Source organism: Pygocentrus nattereri, chromosome 1 (assembly GCF_015220715.1).
Source record: "Pygocentrus nattereri isolate fPygNat1 chromosome 1, fPygNat1.pri, whole genome shotgun sequence".
In the NCBI taxonomy this organism is placed as follows: Eukaryota; Metazoa; Chordata; class Actinopteri; order Characiformes; family Serrasalmidae; genus Pygocentrus; species Pygocentrus nattereri.
The window spans coordinates 9496657-9523875 of record NC_051211.1 but is presented as its reverse complement, the minus strand read 5'-3'; the positions used below and the strand labels follow the sequence as shown (position 1 = coordinate 9523875).

At 39.1% G+C, this 27219-nt stretch overlaps 2 protein-coding genes across 6 annotated transcripts; one reads left to right on the top strand and one right to left on the bottom strand.

Annotated features, from left to right (window-relative positions):
• The first annotated feature begins 94 nt into the window (after positions 1-94).
• Positions 95-3359, top strand: arl16 (ADP-ribosylation factor-like 16). Of its 4 annotated transcripts, XM_017701597.2 has the most exons (6): positions 95-183; positions 286-373; positions 1499-1554; positions 1746-1862; positions 2214-2329; positions 2479-3359. In XM_017701597.2, the coding sequence occupies exons 2-6, from the start codon at positions 313-315 to the stop codon at positions 2642-2644; spliced, it is 516 nt and encodes a 171-aa protein (XP_017557086.1). In that variant the 5' UTR covers positions 95-183; positions 286-312; the 3' UTR covers positions 2645-3359. The 4 variants fall into 4 exon arrangements, with proteins under 4 accessions (XP_017557086.1, XP_017557087.1, XP_037396618.1 ...); XM_017701598.2 differs by having other exon boundaries at positions 119-373; positions 2244-2329; XM_037540721.1 differs by having other exon boundaries at positions 126-373.
• Positions 3360-3742: 383 nt separating this feature from the next.
• On the bottom strand, positions 3743-25624 carry epn3a (epsin 3a). Of its 2 annotated transcripts, XM_017701595.2 has the most exons (11): positions 25381-25624; positions 17700-18470; positions 11894-12012; positions 9778-9855; positions 9248-9340; positions 7686-7772; positions 6154-6292; positions 5857-6030; positions 5672-5770; positions 5325-5561; positions 3743-4836 (listed from the first exon to the last, which is right to left on the bottom strand). In XM_017701595.2, the coding sequence occupies exons 2-11, from the start codon at positions 18295-18297 to the stop codon at positions 4553-4555; spliced, it is 1908 nt and encodes a 635-aa protein (XP_017557084.2). In that variant the 5' UTR covers positions 18298-18470; positions 25381-25624; the 3' UTR covers positions 3743-4552. The 2 variants fall into 2 exon arrangements, with proteins under 2 accessions (XP_017557084.2, XP_017557085.2); XM_017701596.2 differs by lacking the exon at positions 9778-9855.
• Between the last annotated feature and the right edge of the window lie 1595 nt (positions 25625-27219).

The following is a 27219-nucleotide window of genomic DNA, read 5'->3' as shown; positions in this document are numbered from 1 at the left end:
CCGCAGGTATATGCTCCAGCCCACCACCCGTGACTCAAAGGGATAAGCGGCTTAGATAGTGTGTGTGTGTGTGTGTAAGTGTGTAATCATAAAATCATAGTCATCTCCAGACCATGCGCATAAGCAGAGACTTTTATTTTGACAGGATGCGTCGCCGTGGTGACTGAGGAGGCAGTGGAAAATGTATCTGTAGCTCGCTAACTAGCTAATTTAGGAAGGATAGCTAACGCTGGTGATTGTCTTTATATATCTTAAACATTTTTATGCGTTTTTATTCATTATTAGAAAACCGCGAGCTTGATAGTAGCAGCTATGTGCTTATTACTGGGTGCGACCGGAGTTGGAAAGACGCTGCTGCTGAAACGGCTACAGAATATCCTTTATCAGGCTAACTCGGCTAACTGTGTTGTGTTGGTAGCTGACTAGTTTCACTTTTAATCAAGAGCAAACTAGTTACACACAAGACGGTTCATAGAACCAATGCTTCTATGCATGGTGAGATGGTTCTTCAAATTGATGGAGGGTGTGTTGTACGTAACCTATTGTTCTATACAGCACCAAAAAGGATGGTTGTTACCAGCTTGATATTGTAACAATAGCAGAACCCCTTTTGGTGCTATATAGAGCCATTTTCAAAAAGGTTCTGTATAGAACTATATTCAACACATTCTCCATCAACCTGAAGAACCATTTAAGTTAAGCATGACATGGTTCTATATGGAACTCTGGTTCTAAAGATAATCCCTAAAGAACTTTCATTCAACCTTTGTAACGTTTTCTGCATGGCTAGCTTGCGTCATTAGCTGCGTGACGTCACGTTAAAAGGGAACCTCCACCGATTTTAACCAAAAATCTAAATAATTAAATGGTTGAGACGTAAACAAAGTCATCTGTTGTGGTTTGGTGTGAAATGCTCTTTTCTAGAAAGACTTGTTGAGTCAGAATTGTTTACAGTGTTGGTGATGGGAACCAGACATCTGACTAGTTTAATGCCTCTGAAAGCTCATTCACAGAAAGTCATTGCCTGAAGTGGTTAGATAGGCTGGCTGGTGTCTGACACAGTGTTTTATGGGACATTTGTGGTATACCTTTAGGCTTAAAATGTATTTTAATCAATGTATTTAAGTCCATTTATGGCAGAGGGGTACATGCAGAGCTTTATGTCGTAAAATAATCCCCAAAGAAAACATATTTGTTCAGATATATGACTATTTTACATTAATTAACATTACATACAAAACTCAGAAGACACATGAAGGTTCACTGGTGATATGGGATAGTAAATAGAGTGGCGTATGTTTGTGTTGCGGTGACCCCCTGGTTCCAATCAGCACAACAGTTTTAAAAAAAAACTGAATTTCTCTACATTTAACCGTTTCACATCAAACCAGTCCGACTGACTGTTTATATTACAAGGATTGAATTATTTAGACATTTTGAAAATTCCCCTTTAACTAAACTTTCAACATCCTAACATGGTTTCTTTAGCTGGAAATACAGCTGTGCCAGCGGGATGGGGCAGATTTGGGTGAACCACCAGTTACACTGCCCACGGTAAGCTAATGTTGTCTGTTTAGCCCAGATGGCACATAGTTAGCTAACGAACTGAACAGGGTGAGACTTGTAAATTCAGGTGAAGTAGGACACCTTGTGGCAAACATCAGAATAGTCTGTCAAAACTATTCACCCTACACAAAATGCATGGTTGATTCCCATTTATAAGAATTTTCTGCCTCTTCCAACAGGTTGGCACAAACCTCACAGACCTGACGCTGAGGAAAAGAAGGGTGACCGTCAGAGAGTTAGGAGGCTGCATGGGCCCCATCTGGCCGAGCTATTTCATAGACTGTACCTCTGTTATTGTAAGTGTTGAGAAAACCTGATATTAATACACAAGCATGAAATTAATGTGCTGTTTAATCAAAGTCAAGTCTTCTTGACTAACCATTAGTGGCTGGGCTATATGAAAAACTATGTAGGTGATCACACAGAATGGGAATATTAATATCTTTACAGCAGATTCAACATTAAGAATGTCAGTATATAATTTATTAACCTGGACAGTAAAAAAATGTATTTTTAGGTGCTGAGCATTTATCATTACCGTTTCCTTTTGATACCACTTTAAAAACATCATGGAGAAGAATCCTTGAGTTTCATACATTCCAAATGTCTTTTGTAGAAATATAGTTCTGCTGTGTTCTTGTCTTCAGTTTATGGTGGACTCTGCCAACATCACACAGGTATCCTCGTCCTGTATCCAGCTGCTGTCCGTTCTCGCTGCTGAGCCACTTCAGACTGCCTCTGTGCTTGTGCTGTTTAACAAAAGGTCAGACTCCCAAGACACTGTCTATGGCTTGTGCTTTTGAAGTAAAACCAGTGAGAATTCTTAATTAAACTAGTCTGTCATAAAAGTACAGCACTGGTGAGATGAATTTCTGTGTTATATGTCTAATTGCAAACTTTTTCTCTTTCTAGGGACCTTCCATGCACTATGTCTCTTGGTGAAATGAAATCCCTTTTCAGGATGGATGATATTATTGCTTCTGCTCCTCAGTCAATTACAACTTTGGAGCTTAGTGCTCGCTCTGGCGAGGGCCTTCAGGAAGTGCTTACCTGGCTGGACTCAACACAACCTGACTGACCTGGGGCCTGTCTCACAAATCATGTTCAACTCAAACAGGGTTCCTGACAAAGTTTTAGATTCCCAAAACCTAAGAAATGCAATCGCATTTAACTCATTTCCTGACGGGGTTATCAACTTTGTCTGCTAGTTCACGTTGATGTACTCAAGCTATGATAAATCCTTTTGCGCATGCATATGAAAACGTGATGAGGAACAGCCAGTCATGTGAAACAGTGGGAGGGTCAAGCGGCGTATCTCTCAGAGAAGGAAAAAGAATTATAAATATGTAGAAAGTAAAAGTATTTTTAACAGTAAAATGCAATCATGTTGCCACTGCTGCTGTTTTAGTGCTTACTGGAGTAATAGCTGCTTTACATTATTGATAACTAAGTTTCTATATCTACACTTTTCACATGATTGACACCACAGACACAGATAAAACAAAAAGGACCCGAAAAGAACCAAAAGGTCCATCTCTGCCTGAAGGCTGGCCCTGATTGGGCAGATGTTCAGTCCAGCTGGTCAAAGAGCTGTTTATGATCTGAAATCTAACTGAACCTGCTCCTAAGCAGGTTGGTGATGTAACAAAAGAAAAAAAAATCCACCATCATGAGACAGAATATCCAGGGTTAGATTGAACTAAACCTGAAGTTGGCTAGTTAAACCATGAATCCTGAGACAGGCCCCTGAACCCAACAAGTATGGAAAAACAAATAAATACTGTCAGACACTACTTCATACGTCCTACAAACATCTGGGAGAAGGATGAGACATGGGATATGATTGTAAGCTCACATCATATCTTGACTTTTGTTTCTCTTGAAAGAAATGCAATGATCAGTTTCCATTATTATGTCCATGCAATGTGATATGAGGAGAATGAGGTGATCAATTTCTGACGTATCAAGAATTCGAATAATGCAACACATGATCCAAGACTTATGTTGTGTTGTTAGTCCAGAACAATGTGCAATGAGAAAAGCAGTTGATTTTTCCAAATGTTTGAAGCATTGTAGCTTCTGAAAGGTATTTTGAGATTTAGGAAGCAACTGATAAAGCACAACACATGAAGAAAAATAAATATACACCATGTCAAAACAAGCAACTGATCAAAGCTGCATTTTCCATCCCTATATTTGATGAGAAATGTTTCATATGTAACACAATCTCCCATTTGTACATGGCTAGCATGTTGCTATTATTCAGTCCAAATTCCACAGTAAATCCATTCCCTTATTGAAGTATGTTAATTTAGCAGCCAATTTCAGTGCTCATTTAAATATATATAAAAAAAATAAACAGAGATGCTGTTCCCAAGTAATTGGCCAAGTAAGTGGTGCTTTTGCATCTGAACCACCGGTCAGAGACTGAATGACGGACTGTTTCATTAACTGGATGAGTTTGTTGGCTAGCTTCCATGCTATTCAACTAGACATCGGGCATAAGTGTGTAACAGGAGTGTGGGGCAGGAAGTCCTCAGGCATTTTAGGCTAATGGAGCAACACTAAAGCAGCTCTAGAAAGCAAACAGCAGGTTTTTGACCTAGGCTTAATAATGTACTTAGTGTACTGTAAATTAGTATGTTAATGGTCATTACAGCTCTTCCTAAAAAGCAAACTGTGAGGATCGGAATGAACGTAGGATTAGATCATGAATTCATAACTTGTGTCATTAGCTTGTGAATTATTACAAAAGCTGGATGCTCCTGTATTGCTGAATCTTATGTCAAGGAAGATAAGCAGCAGTAGCAAAATGCAAAACCAGAAGGCTATCAAAAGAGTTAAGCCAATATAAAACAGTAGTGTCTTTAAATGGGGAATTCCAGTTTTCAACCAAGGCTGTGGTTTGTCACTTAATTGCAGGCATTATTACTCAGGCCAGCAAGCTTACATTTGGGCTAAGTTTCAGCGCTGCTCACAATGGCCCTCAAAGGAATGGGTTCTGACTGTTGTCTTGCTGTCCGAGTGTGGATGCCGACGCCAAGGGTAGCAGTGGTTGCGGCAGGTTTCCAGGCATGTCCATGGGTCTCTGGGCAGGCTGGGTGAGGGAGCTGGGTAAAGAGGAAGGCTGGTTGCTGGCAGGCAAGGGCAGAGAGGCACTGTATGGCAGGGAGGTGGGAGCAGGGGATGTGGAGCTGGGACGCATCTGATTAAGTGTGAGCCGGGGTGGTTCGCTTTGGAATGGATTGGTGGTTGAGGGAGCACTCATACCTAAAGGGAAAGAGAAAGAAGGAGATTATATCCAAAGTGTTTTACTTTATATAAAAAAAAAAAAACACTACCACCCAATTTAGTCACTGGAAATTCCTAGCTAGTCCTGTCCCATTCACAGAGAAGCTAATCTCAACAGGTGGAGGGCTAGCACACCTCTCCTCTGAGACACGTGGAGCTACCCACTTTTTGTTTTTCTGCTCATACAATGTCACTGGCTAGATCAAAGTGCCTGGAGAAGAACACTTCCCAATTCTGATGTGTGAGCTATACAGCTAACAGATTGTTTAGTATTGTATTGAACGATAGAAGGAAACAAACAACTCCTTGTCCAGAGCATGTCCAGTTGTACTCTATTCAGTACATGGCTGGGGCACTGGTTGAATTCAAAATATTTTTCATCCAAGCAAACTTTACGCAGTTACACCATTCGGAAGCCCCGAGTTATAATTTTTAACTGCATGTTTTAACAGGCTACTTGGTCTCACCTGCTAAAAATGGGTTTAAGTTCTTAGGAGCAGGATTCGAGGGGATCAAAGAGTCGAAGTTGACAAGTGAGGCAGCAGCAGGGCCCAGGAAGGCTTGTGGAGTACGACAGGTTCGAGGTGCTGGTTCTGCTAGACTTTCTCCCAAGCGCGACATATCAAACAACTCTGGACTCTCCTCACTACGGCCATTAACGTCCAATTGACCTCCATCCATGGCCTCATCAAAAAGATCTCCATCTTACAATAAAGACAAATAATCTTTATTATTATCCAATATAAAAAAAGTCAGTGAAATTTTGATTAAGCAGAAAGTAATTACATCAGGTTAAATAACTAATTCTGATTACCCGAAGGACTGCCAGGGCGCGGAGACGAGCTTTTAACAGTGGTAGCAGCACATTTATTGTCTGCTGTAGGGGGAGAGAAGGGATCCACTCCTGTGGCGGCTAAAAGAAGCCACACAATGGCATGAGTAAAACATAAGCAACATCTCATTTTATACAAGGTTGTTAGTAAAACAGCATGTTTGTACCAGCTGGAGCAGGTGAAAGCCATGATTGATTTTGGGGAACAGGACTGGTGACATTCTGTGGAGTTTCCCATGGGTCAGGAGGGCGCTGCTGATGGTCCCATGGCTGATGGTGAGCACTGGATCCCATAGGGGCCATCCAAGGGCTACCAATACTGCGACTCGAGGAGCTAGGTTCTATGTGAAAATATGATTTGTTAAAAAACAAATGCACGGATAAAGTAAATTTATGGTTTATGGGAGTTAAAAGTTAAGCAAGGTGGAAACGATGCATTGTAAAAAGAATGTAGAAGACCTTACCCATAGAATCCCACAGGTCAGACCTCAGTGGGCCTGCAGCCTGGACCTGGGCACCAGCTCCAGACATATCCCATGGGTTGGCACCAGGGGGCACCTCAGAGGCTGGAGCAAAAATATCCACCAGATCCAACATGGCAGACTGCCAGGGGAGGGGAGAAAGTAGCACTTTCAGACAAGAGATTTTTATAGGTCATCCTTCACCACTCTTCACTCTTAAACCCTGCATTCCAGAGACTGCAGTGCCAAAAATGAGATATAGAGCTGTTACTAAAAGTACTTAGCAGAGATAGGGACTTTCATCCTTTCCAACCTTATGTGCATGACTTTGCCTGCAGTGTAATTCTCCTGCAGCTCTCAGTGGTATCAGGTTTGATATGGCTTCAAGTAACAAGCCTTTCATTCCAAAACACCTTTTCACTGAAGTTGTCAAATAGTCTAGCTAAAATGTTACAGATCACATTCCTATACAACCAAATAAACCTCCAACTGGATAAGCTATTATGCTAGCTAGGATACTTGCTACACAAACCAAAGACTACCCCAATGTTTTAAATTGTTCTGTCCTGTACTGAGGTTTTTCTGTAAGCTATGGTAAGCCTGGCAAAGTTTATAAGGGTTTAATTATGTACAATACACTGCCTGCAGCTAACAACGATACTAAGCTTATATTGACTATAGTCAATATAAAAAGACTCTACCTGGACTCACACCCCAGTGACCCGAGTCTCCATTCAGACTTGCAGCTTAAAGACCTGAGAATTAATTCACCTGAATTGACTTCAGAACCTCTCTGCTACTTAATATTACAAATAAAATGTGTTATTTATTATATAATATTAGTAGTCATTTGCACTGGCATGAACACTTTCAAAGAAGTGGGGAATTAGATCTAAGCAGGGACAGAGGGGCAACTTGATCTTTACATTCGCTTTTCATTATTTCGTTATCTGCAAATAAGGAAATGTTAGGTTTGTCTTCTTGCCCACTGACAGTCACACTAGAGATGTTTATACTACATCTGTTACAATCAGCTATACGTTTTATTGCTAATAACAGCATAACAGTTGTGATGGGGACATCACAACTTTCTTATGGGACCTCTTGGATGTTAAAGCATTTGTGCTAATGACATTAGAACACAAGAATCTCCATCAGTTTTTCTGTTGAACAACAAGAAGATTACCAAGTCCTTGTATATTATTATCTAGTAAGAAATGCAGCAATAAGTTTTAAGGTTGGATTCAATATGCACATCTTCTAAATGCATTGCTTTAGTCTTCAGACATTTAGGTTATTCAGTGTATGCTGATTGTCTTGCCAATATTGAAATGTAATTTCTCAAATAAATAAGCAGTGGTGACACTTCAATAAACTGTCCTAGGAAGTTTAGATACCCTTGCGTCTAAAAACTCTGGGCTAGGATCAGTCATCAGTACAAAGCCCATATAGCATCAATTTGCAACATAACCACACACATTAGTGAGTTCTTTTTAAACAGTCATGGCAAATGTTTAACAGCTCTTTTTTCATACCCCTCCTCCTTTGGCTTCCATTTCTCGTTTACTCTCCTCGAGAGCCTTCTGGAGCAGCGACTCATCTCCCTGGCGACTTCGCTGCTCCTAGCAACCGAACAGACAATGACACAGGGGACATGTCAAGATCGAAGAAATGATCATGAACATAGTCACTGTGACACATTTGACCAACTCTGACCAATTATGCATGCTCTTCCTATCAAACACCAACAGCAGCAGGTGCTGTACAATGTAAAGGCATCTCTTAGAACATTGTGATTCTATTGGTCAAAGTTGTAAAGAAAGCTCAATTGAGATGAGCATAATTCAGAGAGTGCCTCCACTGTACAAAGCCTGTGAAAAGGATAAGGAAACAGGACAGGAACTGAGTTTCAGTTAAAACATAAGAGGCCACCTGTTAGCAAAAGAAAAAAAGTCTGTGGAGAGGGGGTAGAAGGGAATTAGCTAGTTTGAGAGTGTCAGAGAATAGTAGTCTTCCTAGGCACTGCCTGAGAGCAGAGTGGATATTTATATATGGACATGACAAGGACATGGAAAATACAGTACCAGTCTAAAGTACAGACACACTTGATCGAATATGATTCTCTTAACCTCAAAGACCTTTTGGACTAAAGGATTATTCCTAAATGCTAGCAATAGAACCAAACCACACAGAGTCTATCAATAGGTTCTTACATTACTGGAATACAGCTACTATGACTGAGGGAGCTCCAGGTTCAGCAGAAGGTTAAGTTCAGAAGACCATTCATTTCACAATTATACTGTCAGATTGTAATTACACATGCACACCACAGATTCAGACTGGATTATAATCACAGCTCACACACTTTTAAATTACAGTACCTCCCCAAGTCAAACTAATCAAACCCGAACAGGACTTGGACGATGTATTATTAAGTATTAAACGATTATTTAATGCCTAAATTAATTTAAAAAGTGTATATTTATTTTGAAGTGCCACTCACTTCAAGTGAACACTAAACAGTGTTCAGTTTATGTATTGCTGTATGTGCATCTTTATCAATTCCAGCTGCTTGAGAAAATGCCTAGAGTATGTAATTCTGCATGAAGTAAATGGGGTACTTTGAATAATCTTTAAAAAAAAAACAATTTAAATAATAATAAAAAAAAAAAAAAATATATATATATATATATATATATATATATATATATATATATATTCATGGTACTCATCCCATCCACTAGCTTGGTCTACACCACTGCACAATGCTACCAAGCTGGGAGGCTGAATGCTAGCACATGCTTCCTCTACCTTTTTTTTTCTTCAAAAAGCCCAACACACTTGCAGGAGAAAGTGAACTTCTAACTCTGTTATGTCAGCCAACAAACTCCCTTGCATTTGCTAGCATCACAGGGAGTGATGGGGAGGAGAGGGCCAATTACAATCACTTGGACCCGGGGCCTTAGACGGCTGTGAGTATCTGAGAATCGAATTTGCAAGCTTTTGACAATAGAGCCATCTCTTAAACGAAAGCCAAATAGAATATGTATAAGACAGAAGCTGTATAAGAAAGAGACAGAGGGTAGGGGTGCCTTACCTGCTGATGTTCCTCCTTGCTGAGGCTCAGAGCAATTTGCAGCTGCGTCTCCTCGTCCATGTCCAAGGCAACAGCAGGAGGAGGAACCACTTTCTTTAAAAGAGTCAGAACAGGAGGAAAAAAAAATATTAGATTGGGACACGACTGGTACACTTTTGGCATGCATGGTGGCGAGTAGTTTTTTCTTCCTCTTAGACAAAAAGATCCAGGCAAAAAGACAAGTGTCGCTTTGCCATACAGGGTTCATACCCATTTCACCACAACAGGGAGGCATCTCTTCCCATTGGTCTGAGACAGAGATGCAATACAAGCTGGTTAGTGAAACCAATAGCCTGGATCTGTTAGGAAAAAGAAAGGATGCATGCTCTTCTACTGGTAAGAAGATAAAAGGCAAAAGATGGAGGAAAGGCAAGCAGGGAGTACATGCGAAGTTAATCGCAAACATGAGACACTGAAACTATGAGGCATTGAGATGATGGACAAAGGTCAGAGATGGATGGTACAGCAGGTTGTTCCAGGCAGTGCAATACCTTTTGAGCCTCCTCCTTGCTGAGGCTCATTGCAATCTGCAGCTGGGTCTGTTCATCAATATCCACAGGAGGAGGTTGCTAGAGAAGATGGGGCATGGGGTTAGGGGTGCCCAACTACAGTCCTTACATTAGTAAGGTAAAATCATGTTAATTTGATTGGCACTTTAAATGTTCATTCAGACATTCATACAACTAAGCCTGCTTTTAGATGCAAAGCACCTCATGGATCTACTTGCCTGTAGCAAGCTGAAGATTCTCCACAAGCGATTATTATCCACTATTAAAGCTCAAATAGATTTTGCTGATGGCATGGTGTTCCCTTAATAATACACATTCAGGTAAATTTCTGAACAGTTACAGAAATAGAAAGAAATAAAACATCTAAAAAAATAAGCTTAAATATACTACTACTCTGACTACTGGACTAACACATATGCATAACTTTAATCTGTTCTGATTGTGTGTTGAAAAGTGAGAGTTAAAGTTCAGCAAGATCTTTTACTCCCTCTACGTTGATATGGTTCACTGATCTGATGAATGAGCACTGGATCAATGCTTCAGTACAGTACCAGGCTCCCCACAGTGGGATCTGACAGCCCAGCAACATCAATTCAAGTGCACAGGGGATGATAATGCTCTCTCCCCACATTTGTGAACAATGAGTGTCAGATAATGACTGCAATTTGTGAACTGAGCTCATGTGAAAGCTCTGTGCTTCAGCGCTTTAGCCAATGAAGATAATATATTTTTACATCTACAATTGCTGATATCGATACATCAGACTGCATACAAGATACAGAAGACACTGCATTAAAAAGTGATCTGATTTTTGTCTACAATACATGAACTTATAATAAACACACTATAAACAATAGGGAAAACAATAAGGCTTAAAGGCTAATATGGTGCCAATACTGCAATATTGCCCATCATAAATATTATAGTAACATTTTGTGATGGCTCACTAAGAAATGATAAAGTGTTCATAACCCTTTATATATAAGCCACAACAAAGAACAAAATGAGAAACGTATCTAACTCACAGGCACTCAAAGCAGCTGATAAGAGCACACCCTAAAATGCATGACATTAAAAGTTGATGCAAATTTGCTGATTCAGACAGCTGACAAACTAAGGATTTGGATAGTGACCTGTCCACTGTAACTACACAGAAAACATAACACAACAATGATAAAACTATCAAACTCTTACAAACAAAAACTTCACCCTTATGTGAAACATCATCATTATAAATAAGTTACTGCACAACGTACTGATTAACTGAGACTACTGCTGTCCCATCTTTCACAAGCACATGTAATATCAATGCTGCAGAAGGCTGTATTATGCAAACGAGCCCTCTAACATATCTGTGATTTTTACTGTGTGCTGTGATCATCCTGACCAATCACTATTCCAGATGAGCTTTGAGTCAACTTGAATGCTTATAGTCAGACTGAATTTCTTTTTCTTCTGTGGTGTGATGTATTTCCAAGGTTCTCTGAGGTATCACAGTGGGGGTGATGCAAGGAGGTGAAACATTATTATTATCATTATTATTATTATTATTATTATTATTATTATTATTATTATTGGTTAAAGAAGAATTCCACTGATTCTTCAAAATGTCTGTATAATTAAATTGTTAAGATGGAACTGGCTTGATGCAAAATGCTCTGTTCCATGTAAACTTACCACAGTCAGAACTGTTTATAGTGGTGGTGATAGGAACCAGACATCTAAACAGTTTAATGCTTCTAAAAACACCCTCGCAGAGACGCATTACATGAAATGGTTAAAGATACACATTCTGATGTCTGAAAACATTAAATTATGAATTTATTAAGTTCAGAGAGGTACAAACAGGACATTGTGAGTCAAAATAGCACCCTATTCAACTCATGTAATACACTAAAGTTAATTATTTTGGTCAAAATAGTCCAGGCTCACCTGTACTGATAACTGAATAATGAGTTTTTTTTATCTATTGCACAAACCATCACAATTTGTTGCAATATAATCACTGTAATCTTTTCTATATCATGCAGCCCTCCCTAGTGCCATCCCATCGTTCACAGGCAGATCCTGCAGTAGATCGCAAGTGTATGATCCTCACCTTCTCGCTCTCTTCTCGGCTCATGGCCAGCGCCAGCTGCAGCTGCAGCTCCTCTTCCCCGCTGGTATGAGGACGAGCCTGCTCCAGTTCAGGGGCCAGATGAGGGGAGGAAGAGGAGGCTATGAGGAAGATGAAGAAGAGAGAAAGCAAAAAAACTCAATTCAACCATATATTTTTTCATTAACTGAAAAAAGCCAGTGGAGGCCAGTATGCCAGTGTGAGTCTGGCACTGCCTCTGCATATTAAGTTCATAGTAGCAGCCGAATCCCTGCGGTTCCAAGCCCAGGCTGGGATTGCTTCCCTGTGCCTCTTTGACTCTGTAGTAAGAACAATGGGGTGTCTGTGTGGGTCAGTTTAGGGTGGGGGGTATGGGGTTGTTGGTTGTTCTTCCTTGTGCAGGCTTGAGCACACACAGGTCCATGTTTGGTCTGGCAGTGGACCCGTCTGGATGCCAGGCCAGGGGAAGCTAGAGGGCCAGAAATTAGGCCTGTGCTGATTTTTACCACTGCAATGCTTCCTAAAACCCTGTAAATGGCCTGGGTATCACTTCAGAAAAGAACAGGGGACGCCATTTCACCTGCCCATCACCATCTGCACAGTGAATCTCAGCTTAAAGGGGAGTTCCACAAAAGTAAACAAAGACATTCAAAGTGGCTTGATGTAAAATGCTCTATTCAAGAGAAATTTACAGGGTCAGAATTGTTCAAAAATTCCCAGAGAAAGTTTTGGCCTAAAGTCTATTTTAAATCATTTATATTCATGGTGGAGAGATACATGCAAGGTACTCTGCAGCAAAGTAGTCCCTAAAGAAAACGTATTTTTTCACATTTACCGCTATATACCGCTATCATCAAAATTACATATAAAAACTCTGAAGATGCAAGGAGGTTCACTGATGGTTTAGGATAGTAAAATAAAAATGACTATATTTGACATGGGAACCCCTGAATCACCACCACTTTTGGTTTCTCTACAATGAACTATTTCACATCAAACCACTCTGAATGACTGGTTACATCTCAATCACTGAATTATCCGGAATGTTCTGAAAAAAATCTAAGAAAATGATAGTAGATCAACCAGGACACAATTAGTGTATGATATTGGCTTCTTTGGTTCTACTCTAAAACTGCAAGGCTAATGTAGCTAACAAGTAGTGGAAGCTTATGACTAACAATTAACATCATGCAAGGCCTAAATACCTGGATTCCTTGAGAAAGCTGAAAAACATTGAGGGTGATGTTATGCCTAAAATTAACCTTCAGAATGCTTCATATTTAAAAACATAGTGATCACACACACACACACACACACACACACACACACACACACACACACACACACACACACACACACACGATTGCTGGAATAGGCTCCAGCACCTCCTGTGACCCAGAAAGATAAGCAATTTCAGAAAAGGTGTGTGTGTGTATAAACTGTGATATATACTTGCTACTGAAAAGACAATAAAAACAACTGCACACAGAAAAGAAACCATACAAGTTTCCTCAGTGATCGTTTGCACAGAGGAGGCACTTGCATGTGCCATAAATTAACTGTATTAATTAGTGGTTATAACTGTAAATCAGAGTGCAAATGACATTTTTAAAAGGTACGTTCACTTTAACAGAACTACGACATTTACAGCCGCTTTCGGACCACAAGTCTTAACACCCAGGAAAGCCTACAGACCCACCGAGTAGAAAAGGAAAGTGACTGCTTTAAAAACATGCCAGGCATTCTGCACTGAGGAGCTAGAAACTGCAGTACTTTCCCACAGCTACATGGAAGCAGGCCAACAGAGTACTCAAAACTAAATATTCTCAGTAAGGCACTTTCTGATTTAGGAGTTTCTGCACACAATTACAGCAATCTCTGCATCCCAGCCATGCAACTTCCTCAGAATGCCGTGATATTTCTGGGTAACATCAGAATAAATGGTTACCAATTGAAAGTCAAATCACTTTGCTCCAAGTCAAAGTTTAACCACGTATTCCTTTGCCTAAGGTGTGGAAAAAGTATTTGGAAGAGTTTATATGTGCTCTATTCCGTCCTTGAAAGCAGTTCTTTATAACCGAGTTATTCCCAGTTTTATAGTCAACATACACTGTTAAACGTAATAATAACAACAACAACAACAACAACAATTTTCTTTGGTTTACTAGTTACTAATACAAATCTAGGAACATTTACTATTTCTTGCCTAATCCTTAGTCACTTAGATAAATCTTGAGATTTATTTGAATACATGATACAGACTGAAGAGCCTTTTGCTCAAAAAGCTTACCTGCATTCTTAGTGGTTTGTTGGTTTCTGATAACTGTTATTTTTCTAATTTATTCAACTAATTCTCTTTGCAAAAGGAGCCCCCAGAAATGAGTAAATGGACTTGAAAACAGAGTACTACCAGCTCAACAGACACCATTTAAAACGATTAGGCTGTTTCAGGTACCCTCACTTTCTGCGGAAGTGTGAATTACTGAAAATGACAAAGTATCTCAGATACTAAGGTATTTAAACTTGAGCCTGTTAAGTAACTTCACATAAGTTTTTTCCGAGGCAGTGAGTTTGCATCAATGTTTTAAGTACAGTCAGCTAATTAAAGTTTATAGTGTATATGTCACAAAACATGGTCACAAATCTGGAAAATCCAGTGTGGCTCCAAACATATTGAGAACATCATTGGCCGCCTGGTCTGTCGGCCAGCTCCATAAAATACGTGAGGAAAGAAACTGAGCAGAAAAACCCAAAGGAGCAGAACAGCTACTCTAATGGGCTAATCATAGTGACATATACACGTTCTATACTTCTGGCTTTCTGTTGAATTGCCGGAAAAATCAAACACACATGCTGCTATTACTATGGGGGAAAAAAAAAAAAAAAACCACAACACTGATAAGTTTGGACACATCAACAAACATAGCTCAAAATATCTAATGCCATCAAAAAAAGCACACAGCCATATCCTGTAAGATGTAGGATGTAAGAAAATTATGTGCTATTGTCAGCATCTTCATCAGCAAAATGTTGATTTTGCATTTGAGACCTAAACATCGAGCTGGACCTTCTTTTCGAGCCTGTGCAAGTGACGTTAATACTTAAAAACGTGGACGTGGTCTGAAAAACTTGCGAAATCCGACTTGAAACCCCTGTCTTTAAGTTATTATATCAGGCTTTACAGGGTGACTTGCAGCAGCATATTTTAAGTGTGTTTTTTTACTCAGTACTGCTAGTTCTTTTAATTAAAAAAACTCTTACTGCAGCTTTAAGTCCCTTTCAATGTTGGGTCTTCGTACTTGTCAGAACAATCTGTAGATTAAACAATCACTAATAGAATGGATAGTGAAAGCCATAACTCAAAGCTTTATCTTCTGGTTGGATTAAAGTGAAAAGGGGAATATGAGAAGAACGCAGGTGCACATTATATCATGTTTTGCCAAAACAACAGCTGAAACTCACACGGATCATGTGAAGAGGAGGACAGAATGAAATGATTCACATTAAAGTTGATCTTAAGTACAGTGCATTAACTGTTAGAAATGAACAGCAACATTAGCCAAGGTCACCTTGGTACTTCCATCCCAATCAGATCAATCATTAATAAAGCAGCCTTGTAATGGCCTGCAGTATTTTCAATTGCAATTTCCCATAATATTAAATATCAAACAGACTGTGTTAGCTTTTAAACAAGATCATTTGTCTTTTAAAACAGGAATGTGTAATTGCATACTAGAAGCCCTCCAATGCACCATTTTGACACATCAACATGTCTGTAGAACCTTGCTAACATTGAATAAACCATCAATGAACATGCAAACTAGATGTTGGTAAATGGTGGCTACCAGATTTGGGGAGGATAATCATCATCATCATCATCATCATCATCATCGTTGTCGTTGACCACTTAATCCTGTTATCATAAGCTACAATAAATGATTGAATTTGATTCCTTTAATTATCAACGGCTGCTTTTGTCAAGCAACTGTACTAAAGTGATGTTCAAGTCAGAAATCCTGTTTTTGTAGTAAAGGTGGGCAATATCACGGCATGTATTGCTGTTGAAACAAATTTTGCCACAATATGCTTTTCTGAATATACCAAACTGACCAACTGAATGTTTCATGAAAAAGATCACAATTATAAAATGTTTGATTGGATACTGATATTATATTCATGGTTTTTGGTATTATACTTTAAATGTGGCACAAATAATGGTCATCTGTCTGTTCCAACTTATCAAACCTCAGACAAACCAAATATCATATATGGAGAAGTATTTTGATAACATTGTTGCCATATCACCCAACTCCACTGTGTGGTTTCCATTTCTGTAGGGCATACTGTCTATAAAATCTATTTTTAAAAAGAGCAGACAAACAGGCTATGCATAGTTTTTCTCCATGCTGGCACATAACTGTACATCACACAGTGTCAGAAACCACATAAGCCAATCAATGTGGTTTGCGAGAGTTGGGAAGTGATCATTTCTGCACTGCTTATTTGTTTAAGCTTCCATTTTTTTGTAAAGTACATCAGCTTCACAGCTCTGGTACAAAACTAAAAGAACAGCAAACACGTCCATGCTGAAAGGCTTGATTTGCTGCAAGTGGAAAACTATATAAACAAGAATTTTGGTGGAATAAAAATCTTTAACCCAAACTGCGTAGTAGCAGGAATTGTGCTGCCCATCCCTGTTTAAAGCAAAACAAACCTTCACTTCCTGCTTGCAAAGAAAACAGACCTAGTGGCATGCATATGTGATTACTCATGAGGCCCAGGCCTTTTCAAAGCATCACTGTCCTTTCAGGAGTGGAAAAAGGCATCGATCTGAAAGTGCTCATTCAAATACATTGATCTGGATTGGAAGTATTGATTTCAAAGGATTAAAAATATATTCAAGACGTGGTCAAAACAGAATCCAACATCAGCTTGCTGTACTTGTCTATATCCCAGTACTACGTAAATAGTTTCTCCAGTCCAGGGATGTTCAAAGTGTGGCCTGCAGGCCAAAGTTGGCCCATGCAGATGTTTGATTTGTCCCACCAGAAAGCTATCTTGATGTAAATAACGTGACACAGGTAAGTGCACCTGTGCGGTATCTGAAAGCTGCTGCTACACCTGTACCACGTTATATGCTGTGCTAAGAAGCCAGTTGCCTCTTACTTTCAATGTAGCACTTTATTTGATTGAGTTATTTAAAACAGGAAACTGATTTAAAACTGGAAAACGTTTAGAGTCTAGGGTCAGTAAAGCACAGGCAAGTGAATGTGTATGCAGTGTTGCAGGCTAGTTCTATGACCCAAAGTGGCCTATTATTATTATTTTGACTTACAAAAAAAATAAACTTGGAACCTTTTGTGATACTTATTTTCCATTCATTTTATCTCCTGCTTAATGTGCATTGGAATACTGAATTTTCTGCACGTAGCTTCACGGGAGCATGACTTAATCGATTTCCTTACTGCATATAAATGTGATTGCTCGCCACTCAACTCAGCTGCATAAAGTGGTATGACGTGCCTGTTTTATGTGGACTCTTGTCACATCACAGCACATTATGCTTCATGTAAATTAACAAAACAATAAATAAATGATGAAAAAGGTTTACACATTGCACAATGTTATGTGTACGCTCCTTAAAGTTTCAGCACTTTGACTCAACACACCTTCCCGCATCCCCGTATTGGCCACTCAATTAGAAAATACTGGACACCCAAAGTAAGGTGTGATGTGAAATTTCAGATGCACTGAACTGTTTCCTAGAGAATCATCATCACAACAAACTGTCAAAGATTTTGCTACTTACAGTTATAGGATGATGGTGAGCCTCGAGAGCGGACGTACTCCTCTCTTTGCAGGGAGGTCATTGGCGACTGACTGGTACGATGTCCTGGGTAGGGTGGTGGTAATGAGCCATAGGCCATGACACTGCTGGCCCCGGCCATGCGCTCACGGGTTTTTTGAGCCTGGCTCCTTTCTTGCCTGAGCTTCTCCTCGTCTCTCAGCAGAGACACCAGCTGCTTGGCCTTCTCCCGCACATTCGCACCCTGGTCCTGCCCATCACGGTCGATGTATTGGAAATCGCGGAGGGTCTGGATAGCATAGACATTCTCCCGACACTGCTGGGCCACGCGCTCTGACCCCGTCTTGATCAGATAGTCCAGTAGGGTCAGCGCTTTGTAGACGTGGCGCCAGTTTTTGCCATGGTCATTTAGGCGCTTCCACACCATGCCCATGACCTCAGTGAAGGCTACCACGTTGAAGGTCAAGTCCGCGATCTCCATCATGAGTGAGCTTGGAGGACCCCAGGGGTCATTGGAGGTCGCCTCCCGCACTTTGATCTCCGCCTCCGTGTAGTTGTTCACAATGTTCTTCATGGAGCGGCGTAGGGATGAAGTCGTCATGGTGATGAATTTGTTTTGGTGGTAGCAGAAATGCGGCTAATTCTTCGCTCTCCTCTTTGAAAGAGAAGAGCTTTAACAGTTTTTATTACTGAGGGGTGGTGAGATGATTACACTTAGGCTTGGACAGTTCTCCAAAGTCAGCAACATTTAGCAGAGCCCACAGCACTGTGAACCTGGCTCAAAAAGAAAGAGTAAAGAATCAACAAAATATCAGAACTAATACCAACAACGCTCTCTGTGCAGCCAACTGCCGTGACCATTAAAGAGGAATTTCTTTTTTATTGTTGTTATTTCTGCATAATTAAAACATTAAAATATAACAACAGTCATTCAGAGTGGCTTGACGTGAAACGCTCCATTCTAAAGAAACAATTGTTCACAGAGGTGGTGACAGAAACTAGACATGCTTCAGAAAGCTCTGGTAATGAATAGACAGAAATGGTAAATGGCAAAAAAATACATCACATAATGCCATAAACATTGTTTTGAGATCCACTCATGGTAGACAGGTAAATGCATGGTGTTCTAAGGCAATATAGTACCTAAAGAATTTTTTTCCAGATTGTTCACTCTTTTACCATTATTAAAAATACAAATAAAACTCAGAAGGCATGTTTAGATTCACTGGTTGTTTTGGATAGCAATTAAAACTACAATGCATATAATATATGCACTGCAGACAGTGTGACCTGGGAGGTTTCTCTACAAAGCACTTTACATCAAACCACTGTGAATGACTGTTTACATCTCAATGATTGAACTAGTCAAATTTTTCAAAACTAGTGGACTTCCCCTTAGACAGTTCTTACTCTTTCTGAAAATATCAGCTTTCAAAGCATACAGACTAACGTCTTTGGTGAAGAATTCTTGAACACAACCAGATTCAGAACAACAAACCTGAAACCTTAGAGCCTTTTGAAACCTGTGGTTTAAAAATAAAATAAAACAAAGCAAGAACCTGAAAAGATATGCTGCTTTTTGCACAGCATGAAATGTGTATTTGGGCATTATCAAATATTTCCCACACGTGAAGAAAGGAGGATTTTGGATGTTTTACTGACAGAATAAGCTTGGCCTTGATTAGAAAAAAAACAGCAACTGTCAAAGTAATTAAATATTAAATCTCATCTAAACAATGACTTTAATGTTAACTGCAGTAAGGGGGAAAACTGCTTCCTAAAATATGCAAAACATAAGTGTTTCACGTAACAAATCCAGTACTGCTCAAAAGTTTGGAATAAATGTTTCCAACAATATGACATTAATTAGGCTGCAGATAAGTGTACATAAATGAGGTAGCAGGGTTAAAGCTCACTTTAAAACCGTTATACATTACAATATACATGGCAGGCTAACATTTGTCTCCTGGTGTTCGTTTCTGAATATGGTATGCCCACAAATTTCCAATGTATTTTCAAGTGTAAAGAGAAGCAGATCCAATTATTCATACAGCAGTGTGATATAGCACTGTGTGGAAGAGACGAGCTGGCTTGTGCCAGAGGAGCAGTGTCTAGCTCTAGTCTTGTGACAGTACTTGTAACAGTAGGTTACAATGGTGCTGTACCCATGAAACCAAGATAATAACTCATGCACATCCTGGGTGGGCATTTCATCTTTTATCTTTTATTTCATCAGCGAGAAAACCAGCAAAACCTCACACTTCGGAACATTAGCAGATACAAGCATTCACCTTCCTACAGCATTCTTCAATCCCTCACAGTCTAAAGTAGATCTATTCAGACTTTCTTATAGACTGTGTGACAGTTCAGACTGTTTTAAGTGTTGGTCTAAGGAACTACGAACCATATTCTTATACATTTTTACAGATTTACAGCAGCATCCAAAAGTCAGAGACGCTTCTATTTTGCATCCTCGTTTTTTTCCCCATTTTAAATGGTTTCATCACCATAAAAGCCTAGCCTGAAAAAAATCTAAACAATGAAAAATACAGAATATAAAGAATAATAATATTTTAAAAAATACAATAAAATTACATTTGACAACTGGAGATCAAATTTAGGAATAGATAACTTGAATAGATGGTTTCAATACATCAAAAACAAAATATATTAATATGGCAAGTGATTCCAAACTTTTGAATGATCATGTATATTACACAAGCAGCCACATTACCTGCATGTAATCTGCATATATCTAAGGAACTATGAACCCTAATCTTATACATTTTTACAGATTTACAGCAGGATCCAAAAGTCAGAGACGCTTCTATTTTACATCCTCATTTTTTTCCCCATTTTAAATTGTTTTATCACCATAACAACTGAGTGAAAAGCAGAAAATTTGAAACACTTACATGAATCTCAGAATTTTGCTGTAATGACAGCAAATGCTCTCATGCTGATTTTTTTTAAAAGCCTCAGACAAGCAGATCAAATCCTCCTGAGAGTCATCAGAATACGATCCTCAGTAGAAAAAATAAGACTTAAAAAAAACTGATCATTTTGCACAAAGACCTTAATAATCTCACAGTTTTACTTAAATGTGAACAGTGACCTAGAAACGGTGCAACATCTTGAATACTTCTTTTTCATTTCACTTATCGTAACTTTTCCCTTTTTTTTTTACATTTTCCACAATTCTAAACTGCGCTGTTGTTTATTTCCAGGTTTTTATGAAACAAAATCCCAGATTTTCAATGTGGTCTCAGAGTTCTGGACCCCATTGTATATGCAAATCAGCTTGGGTGTTACCCCCTTTTTGGGCCTTTTACATATATATGAAAAGTATGGTCAGTTTGTGACTGCACCAAATTGTGCTACTGTATAAAGTTTTGTAAAGTTTATTTTACAGATGGGAAAAAAAATCAGATTTTGGCATTTTGTGAATTGACTCAATCATTCAACAGAGAATCTCCACGCATCCAAAAATGGATTATGTTTATAAACTTTAGTGTATTCACTTTATTCTAAAAATTATTTCTATGAAATGGAACTACCCCAGCCACCACACATGTCTGATCACGACATGCACAAATGATGACTCTAGTAGTTTCAAAAGGTCTACTGCCCAGCCTGGAAAAAAAAAACTAAACAATGAAAAATACAGAATATAAAGAATAATAATATTTAAAAATTATAATAAAATTACGTTTTACAACTGGAGATCAAATTTAGGAATAGATAACTTGAATAGATGGTTTCAATACATCAATAACAAAATATATTAATATGGCAAGTGATTCCAAACTTTTGAACAATCATGTATATTATACAAGCAGCCACATTACCTGCATGTAATCTGCATATATCTGAAGGGTGAAGAATTACTGCTAGACTGGCTTAACCCGTTTATTTTTAATACGTTTATTTACTTTAAACACTTATAGGCTTTCAGGAAGAAAAGTGGCTGAGAAAGTGAGGTTTCCTATTTCATGTCTGCAGATTTTGGTTCCAGAGGCAGAGGCACCAAGAACTGAACCGGCCTGACATAATGTCTCAATGTCCAATTATAAATGTACAAGCAAATCCTTTTCTAAAAGAAGTGGTTTTAAAGGTGGCAGGTTTATATGTATATATTTGTATATATATTTGCTGCTGACTCCCTCATTAATAAATTAACCCCAGTTCTGTCTGTCTACAATCAAAGCACAGAGGAAATAGCCGCGGCAAAACGAGATACTGACAAATAGATTTTAGTTTGACTCTAAAATATTTATCTAAATTGAACCCAAAACAGTTAGCAGACTTTGAATGTGTAGCGTAGTTTTAAAGTGCTGGCCTAATGGAATCAATGTGCTTGAGACTGGCTGAGCTTTATTGGCAGATCATAACCGTAGCGTTAGACGATGGAATGAAGGCAAAATCTATTTGTCTTTTGATCGATAAGAGAGCACTCCCTCTGCTGCACCCTCGGTAAGAATGGCGCCGCAGTTACTGATATTGCATAACGCAGGTGGCATTCATACCGTTCTGCAGCCGGCTCTCTGATCTCGTGCAGTCAGACAAAAACTGTAATGGCACAGTAATGGACAGTCTGTGCTTCTGTTATGTTAGTTTGATTACATCCAGCTGTAGAGCAGCCAAGGTGTCAGACAGTGAATGTGCTAACATAGATGTACACAATGTAATCTAAATTTCCTGCTGACCACTGCAGGACAGGCAAAAAATGTGCAGGTGTTAAAAAGTGGCAGTGAAGTTACACCAAACGATAGAGCTTCCTGAGTATTGTTTACTTTGACCCACAGCCTTTGTTTAGTTATAAAAGAAATCGTTTTTTGCCAGACACAACTCACAATCTTCAAATACTAGAGAGATTATATATTTTTTATTGTTTTAGAATGGACAAAGACTTCTTTTAATGGGGCTGGCAACGTCTAGACATCTCAGGATTCGATTTCGCTCTCATTTGGGGTGAAATGATTCAACACATCTTGATTTCTTTCCCCTGTGTTCTAGTGTTCTGGCGTTGGATTATTAGCTAAACAAAGTAGAGCACATCACTTCATAAGCTTTTTACTTATTTGCTTTATAATGATTTACACTTCCTTTAGGACTAATGAGGCTTTCAATTAGGGGTGAGCAATATGGTGATATTTTATTGTTGTGATAAAGTCACAAGTTGCTTTTCTGTGCATGTGGTTGACATCATCAGTACGTTAACACCACTAACTAATTGTTCAATTTGATTTAGTACAGTTTTAAAACACTGAATAAAAATGAGTATTATTTATCAGTTATAGGTCTATTCTTACTGATAACCATGTGGCACTAAAAGTTCCATTTTGTCTGTTCCAATTTATTAAATCTCAGAGAAAAAAAAATATTCTGATCCATAATGTGTATTGCTAGAATGTGGGCAAGAACTGTGATATGTTATTTTTGCCATATAACCCAAGTTTAAATGTTATGTCATCACCAACCCAATCATACTGCACATACTGTACACGACTGGTCTGAACACTCGTTGTGTCGGTTCTGGCTTAAACGTGGATAAAAGAAGCTTGTAATATTCAGGTAATATATTTTTAATCTGTATGCTTTTTTTTTAGGTGAAGGATATATTTACTATATTTAGTATAGCCTAGAGTTTCAGACTTTTTATTTCATAATAAATGAGACCAATTTGTGACCACAAACTAGTGCCAAGCCAACCTGTGACAACGCATCTCCTCTAAAGTCTCTAAAGACACGTTAGTTTATTTTACTGTATAAGCACAGAGCATTATGCAAATCCATTTACATAATGGATTTTGTAAATTGCGATTCTCTTCTGGAAAATTCTGAATCAATCTATGAATCAATTCTTTTTTCCCCACTGTTATTATTTTACAATCATACTTAGAGACAAAGCTACAGGTCAAAGTGAGCAAATATAGCTTAGCTCATTTTACTTAGGAAATGGATCCTGTATCCCACTGCAAAGTCATGACCTCATTGTCATACCATCTTCCGCTTCCACTGTGGCCGCCTGGGCAGCAATCAATAACTCAAGTATGCTCAGCGTCCACTAACTGTGGCGTATTTTCCAGTTACATTGAGCTACAGAGCAAGAACTAGATTAGACAAACACTACAGATTCAAAAACACTGTTATCCTCAAAAAGCCTTACTTTAAACATCCTTCAAAGGCCTTATTTACTGAAACGTTGATATTATACAGTACTTTTGCTTGAGTTTTTTATATGTCCATCTAAGTTGGGAGTCAGAGCCTTTCCTGAGAATGACATAGCCCAAAAGAATGTACCTACAGCGATAGCCAATTTCATTCATGAGAACTGGAGCACTTTGAAGGCACAGTGTCGCTCTTAAGCACAAGACTTCTACAAATTCATAAAAACAACATTCACATCTACAGACCACAGATTTAATACAGTTGTAATCAATGTAACAGTGATGGATAGCACAGTTAGGCTTCTTTTTGTAATGACCTGTCAAGAAGCTCTTAGGCCTTCACTAAAAGAAATAAACAAGGTGGTCATTGTGTAAAAAAAAAAAAAAAAATCTGAGAAAGGAAAACTGAAAGCACTTAAGCTGGACAACGGTCTCCCTGACCTGGTCGACGTCAGGAAATAACACTTCAGAGAAATCCCCTTTTTTCCCCAATGAGTACAAGTTTAGATTGTTCAGAGAAGGGACCGGATTTGATGGCACCAGCGCCAACCTATTCCCACAACCACAAAAGAGGAATTCAGAATTTCCATAATTTAATGGTTAAGATGTAATCAAAGTCAATCAGAGTGGTTTGATGTGAAATGGTTCACTGTAGGAAAACTCTCTTTACAGTGGTGCTGATAGGAACCAGGGGTCACAATGTCCACAACACAAATAAAGACTTTATCTACTATCCAAAACGACCAGTGAACCAGCATGCGCCTTCTGGGTTGTCGTGTGTATCGTTGGAGGTAAATCTGAAAGAAATGTATTCTTTGGGGGGCTATATTCCCTTGTATGCACCTCTCTGTCAAACATGTAAATTTTAGGCCAAAAGATTCTCTCAAAACTAACGGACAACGTCCCAGGCATCAGGCAATGTGCTCATAACCATTTTAATGTAATAATCTGCTTTGAGGTAGCTAGAGCTTTTAGATGCACTAAATCCTCAGACGTCTGGTTCCCATCACCCCCACTGTGAACAAATCTGCCTCGGCAAGTTTCTCTAGAACGGGGTGTTTCACACCAAACCTCTCTGCATGACTTTGTGCACACATTAACGATTTGCTTCTGCAGAAATTTTTAAAAAGTACTGGAATTCCCCTTTAAGGGATTTTTCACTGGGACAAGTAATCGTTTTGGTTCCCTAGACTTGACTATAGCCTACTTTTTCTGCCATGTCAGAAAAAGTCTCAGCTGTCCCAAGTTAGTGACGACTCTTGACCAAACCCTGAAACTCTGAAATCTTCTCACTCTGACCGGCGTGACCAGCAGAAAAGCTTTAGCTGCCTTCACACACGAACCCAAAGCTAACATTGTAACATTGCGTCAACTGGAGCTGGAGCTCCACACACACACACACACACACACACACACACACACAGCCCGCCGTGACTCAGCTAACTGCAACAATGTGTGTTTTTCACCATTATGAGAACAAAAATCGCTGCTCCACGTAGTTTTAGATCTCTTACCTCTCCTGTCCTTTCATTGCGGTCCCAACTTTGGCTCTGTAACTGTGCTCTCTGTCCACATCTCCACTGCTGCTCCTGCCTCGACAGTCCCGCCTCACAGAAAGTGGTTTTATGTGATGGTTTTTAATTCTGAGTCGTTAATATGCGCTGCGCCTTTTGGGAGAAGTTATTAGCTGAGGCGCCAAGCTTGCTGATAAGCTAAGCTAACTAACCCCCCTGTAAAAGCAGCGTAAAGTGAAGAGGAGTGGAGGGGGGAGGGGACGGGGCTGTTCAGCCCGGCTTAACCCCTCACAGCCCGGAGTGAGTGAACTACACTGATAACCGTCAAAGCAGGGGTGCACTTCCCCTGCTACAGGGGGCAATTCAGAAAGCAAATTTATCTGTAAACTGCTTAATGTAAGCCAAAAGTGAGAGGCATTTACTTTTTCTTTACGTCATCTTTCCTCTTACTGGAGACATTTCCCCACATCCCAAGGTAATATATGCTCATATATATATTTTTTTTTTCAAAATATGTGTCTAGTTTGTAACATATGTCCATACATTTTTAATATTTTGGTATATTTTTCCACATGAGACACTTTTGAATAACTGAAAAATTCTTGTTTGGTTAAGAATAAACAGTAAATTTGAATTCGGTGTTTGAACCTGAATATTGTGACACTGAATATCATTTTGAATGAAGAGATTTGTTTGTCTGGTTTTGATTGACTTGGCTAAAACAAGTATGTAAACGCTGTTGTGCTTGAGAATGTGGGAGGGTGACAAACTGGTAGATCAAGCAAAAGTATGTAACAGTTTCTGGAAAGACCAGCTCTTCCCTAACTGCACACTATGACAAGCGTTTTTGACAGTGTACATAGGAAATTCTACCAGCAGCACTGACAGCTTTTTTTCTTCAAAATGAGTATTTCTTGTGATCCACTGAGGTTTCCCGGGTGGATGTTAATTCTCGTGTTAACTCTCCAGCCTTTCCTCAGTAAAGTCGTTGGACATTGAGTGATATGTACAGTCGTATGCAAAGCTTTAAACATCACTGGTCAAATCACATGTTTTTTTGATTTTCTAAATGAAAATAAGTTCAAATGAAATATGTGATGTAGTGCACAATTTAAATTTAATTATTTACTGAGCTTAACATATCAGAGAAAAATAATACAAAAGGTGGCATAATATCTGCACAGGCCACGTGTGCCAAAGTGTGTTCTCCATAGAGGATGTGTACTTATTTGCTTAGAAAACCAACGAAACATGTCAATTGACCAGGGGTGCCAAAATTTTGCATACAACTTCATATCTGTTTCAATGGACTTGATAAGTTGATAGAGTTTATGGTCTATCAGGGCCTTAAATGACATACAAAGTACACATACGTTCAAAGACATGCATTTCAACCTTTATTTCCAACCTGGGCTGAATAAAGTCCGGGCGAACACACGGATGGTGTTCCTGTGGAACACTCTGTGGTCTATTTGGATCTTTAGGCTGATTAATGGCTTGTTCAAGATTCCTCTGATTGTCTCCATCCATCTTGTGGCTGGCTGTCCTCTTCTTCACTTCCCTTTCAAAAACCTTTCATGCTTCTCAATCTTCTTTCTAATGCATTCATAATAAGATCCATCTTATCTGATCTTTTGGTTCAGCCTTTAAACAACCAGGGCCTGTTTTCATAAAGCGTGTCACATAAGTAGTGCTGATCCAGGAGCTGTTCCTGTCAGTAAGATCATCTAAAAGCAGGACATGAACCTGATCCTAAATCAGCTCCAGTTTTAAGAGGCTTTATGTGTTAGGGTCCTGTTTAATGACGCAGATTAAAAGCATTCAGCAGGCGGGGCTTCT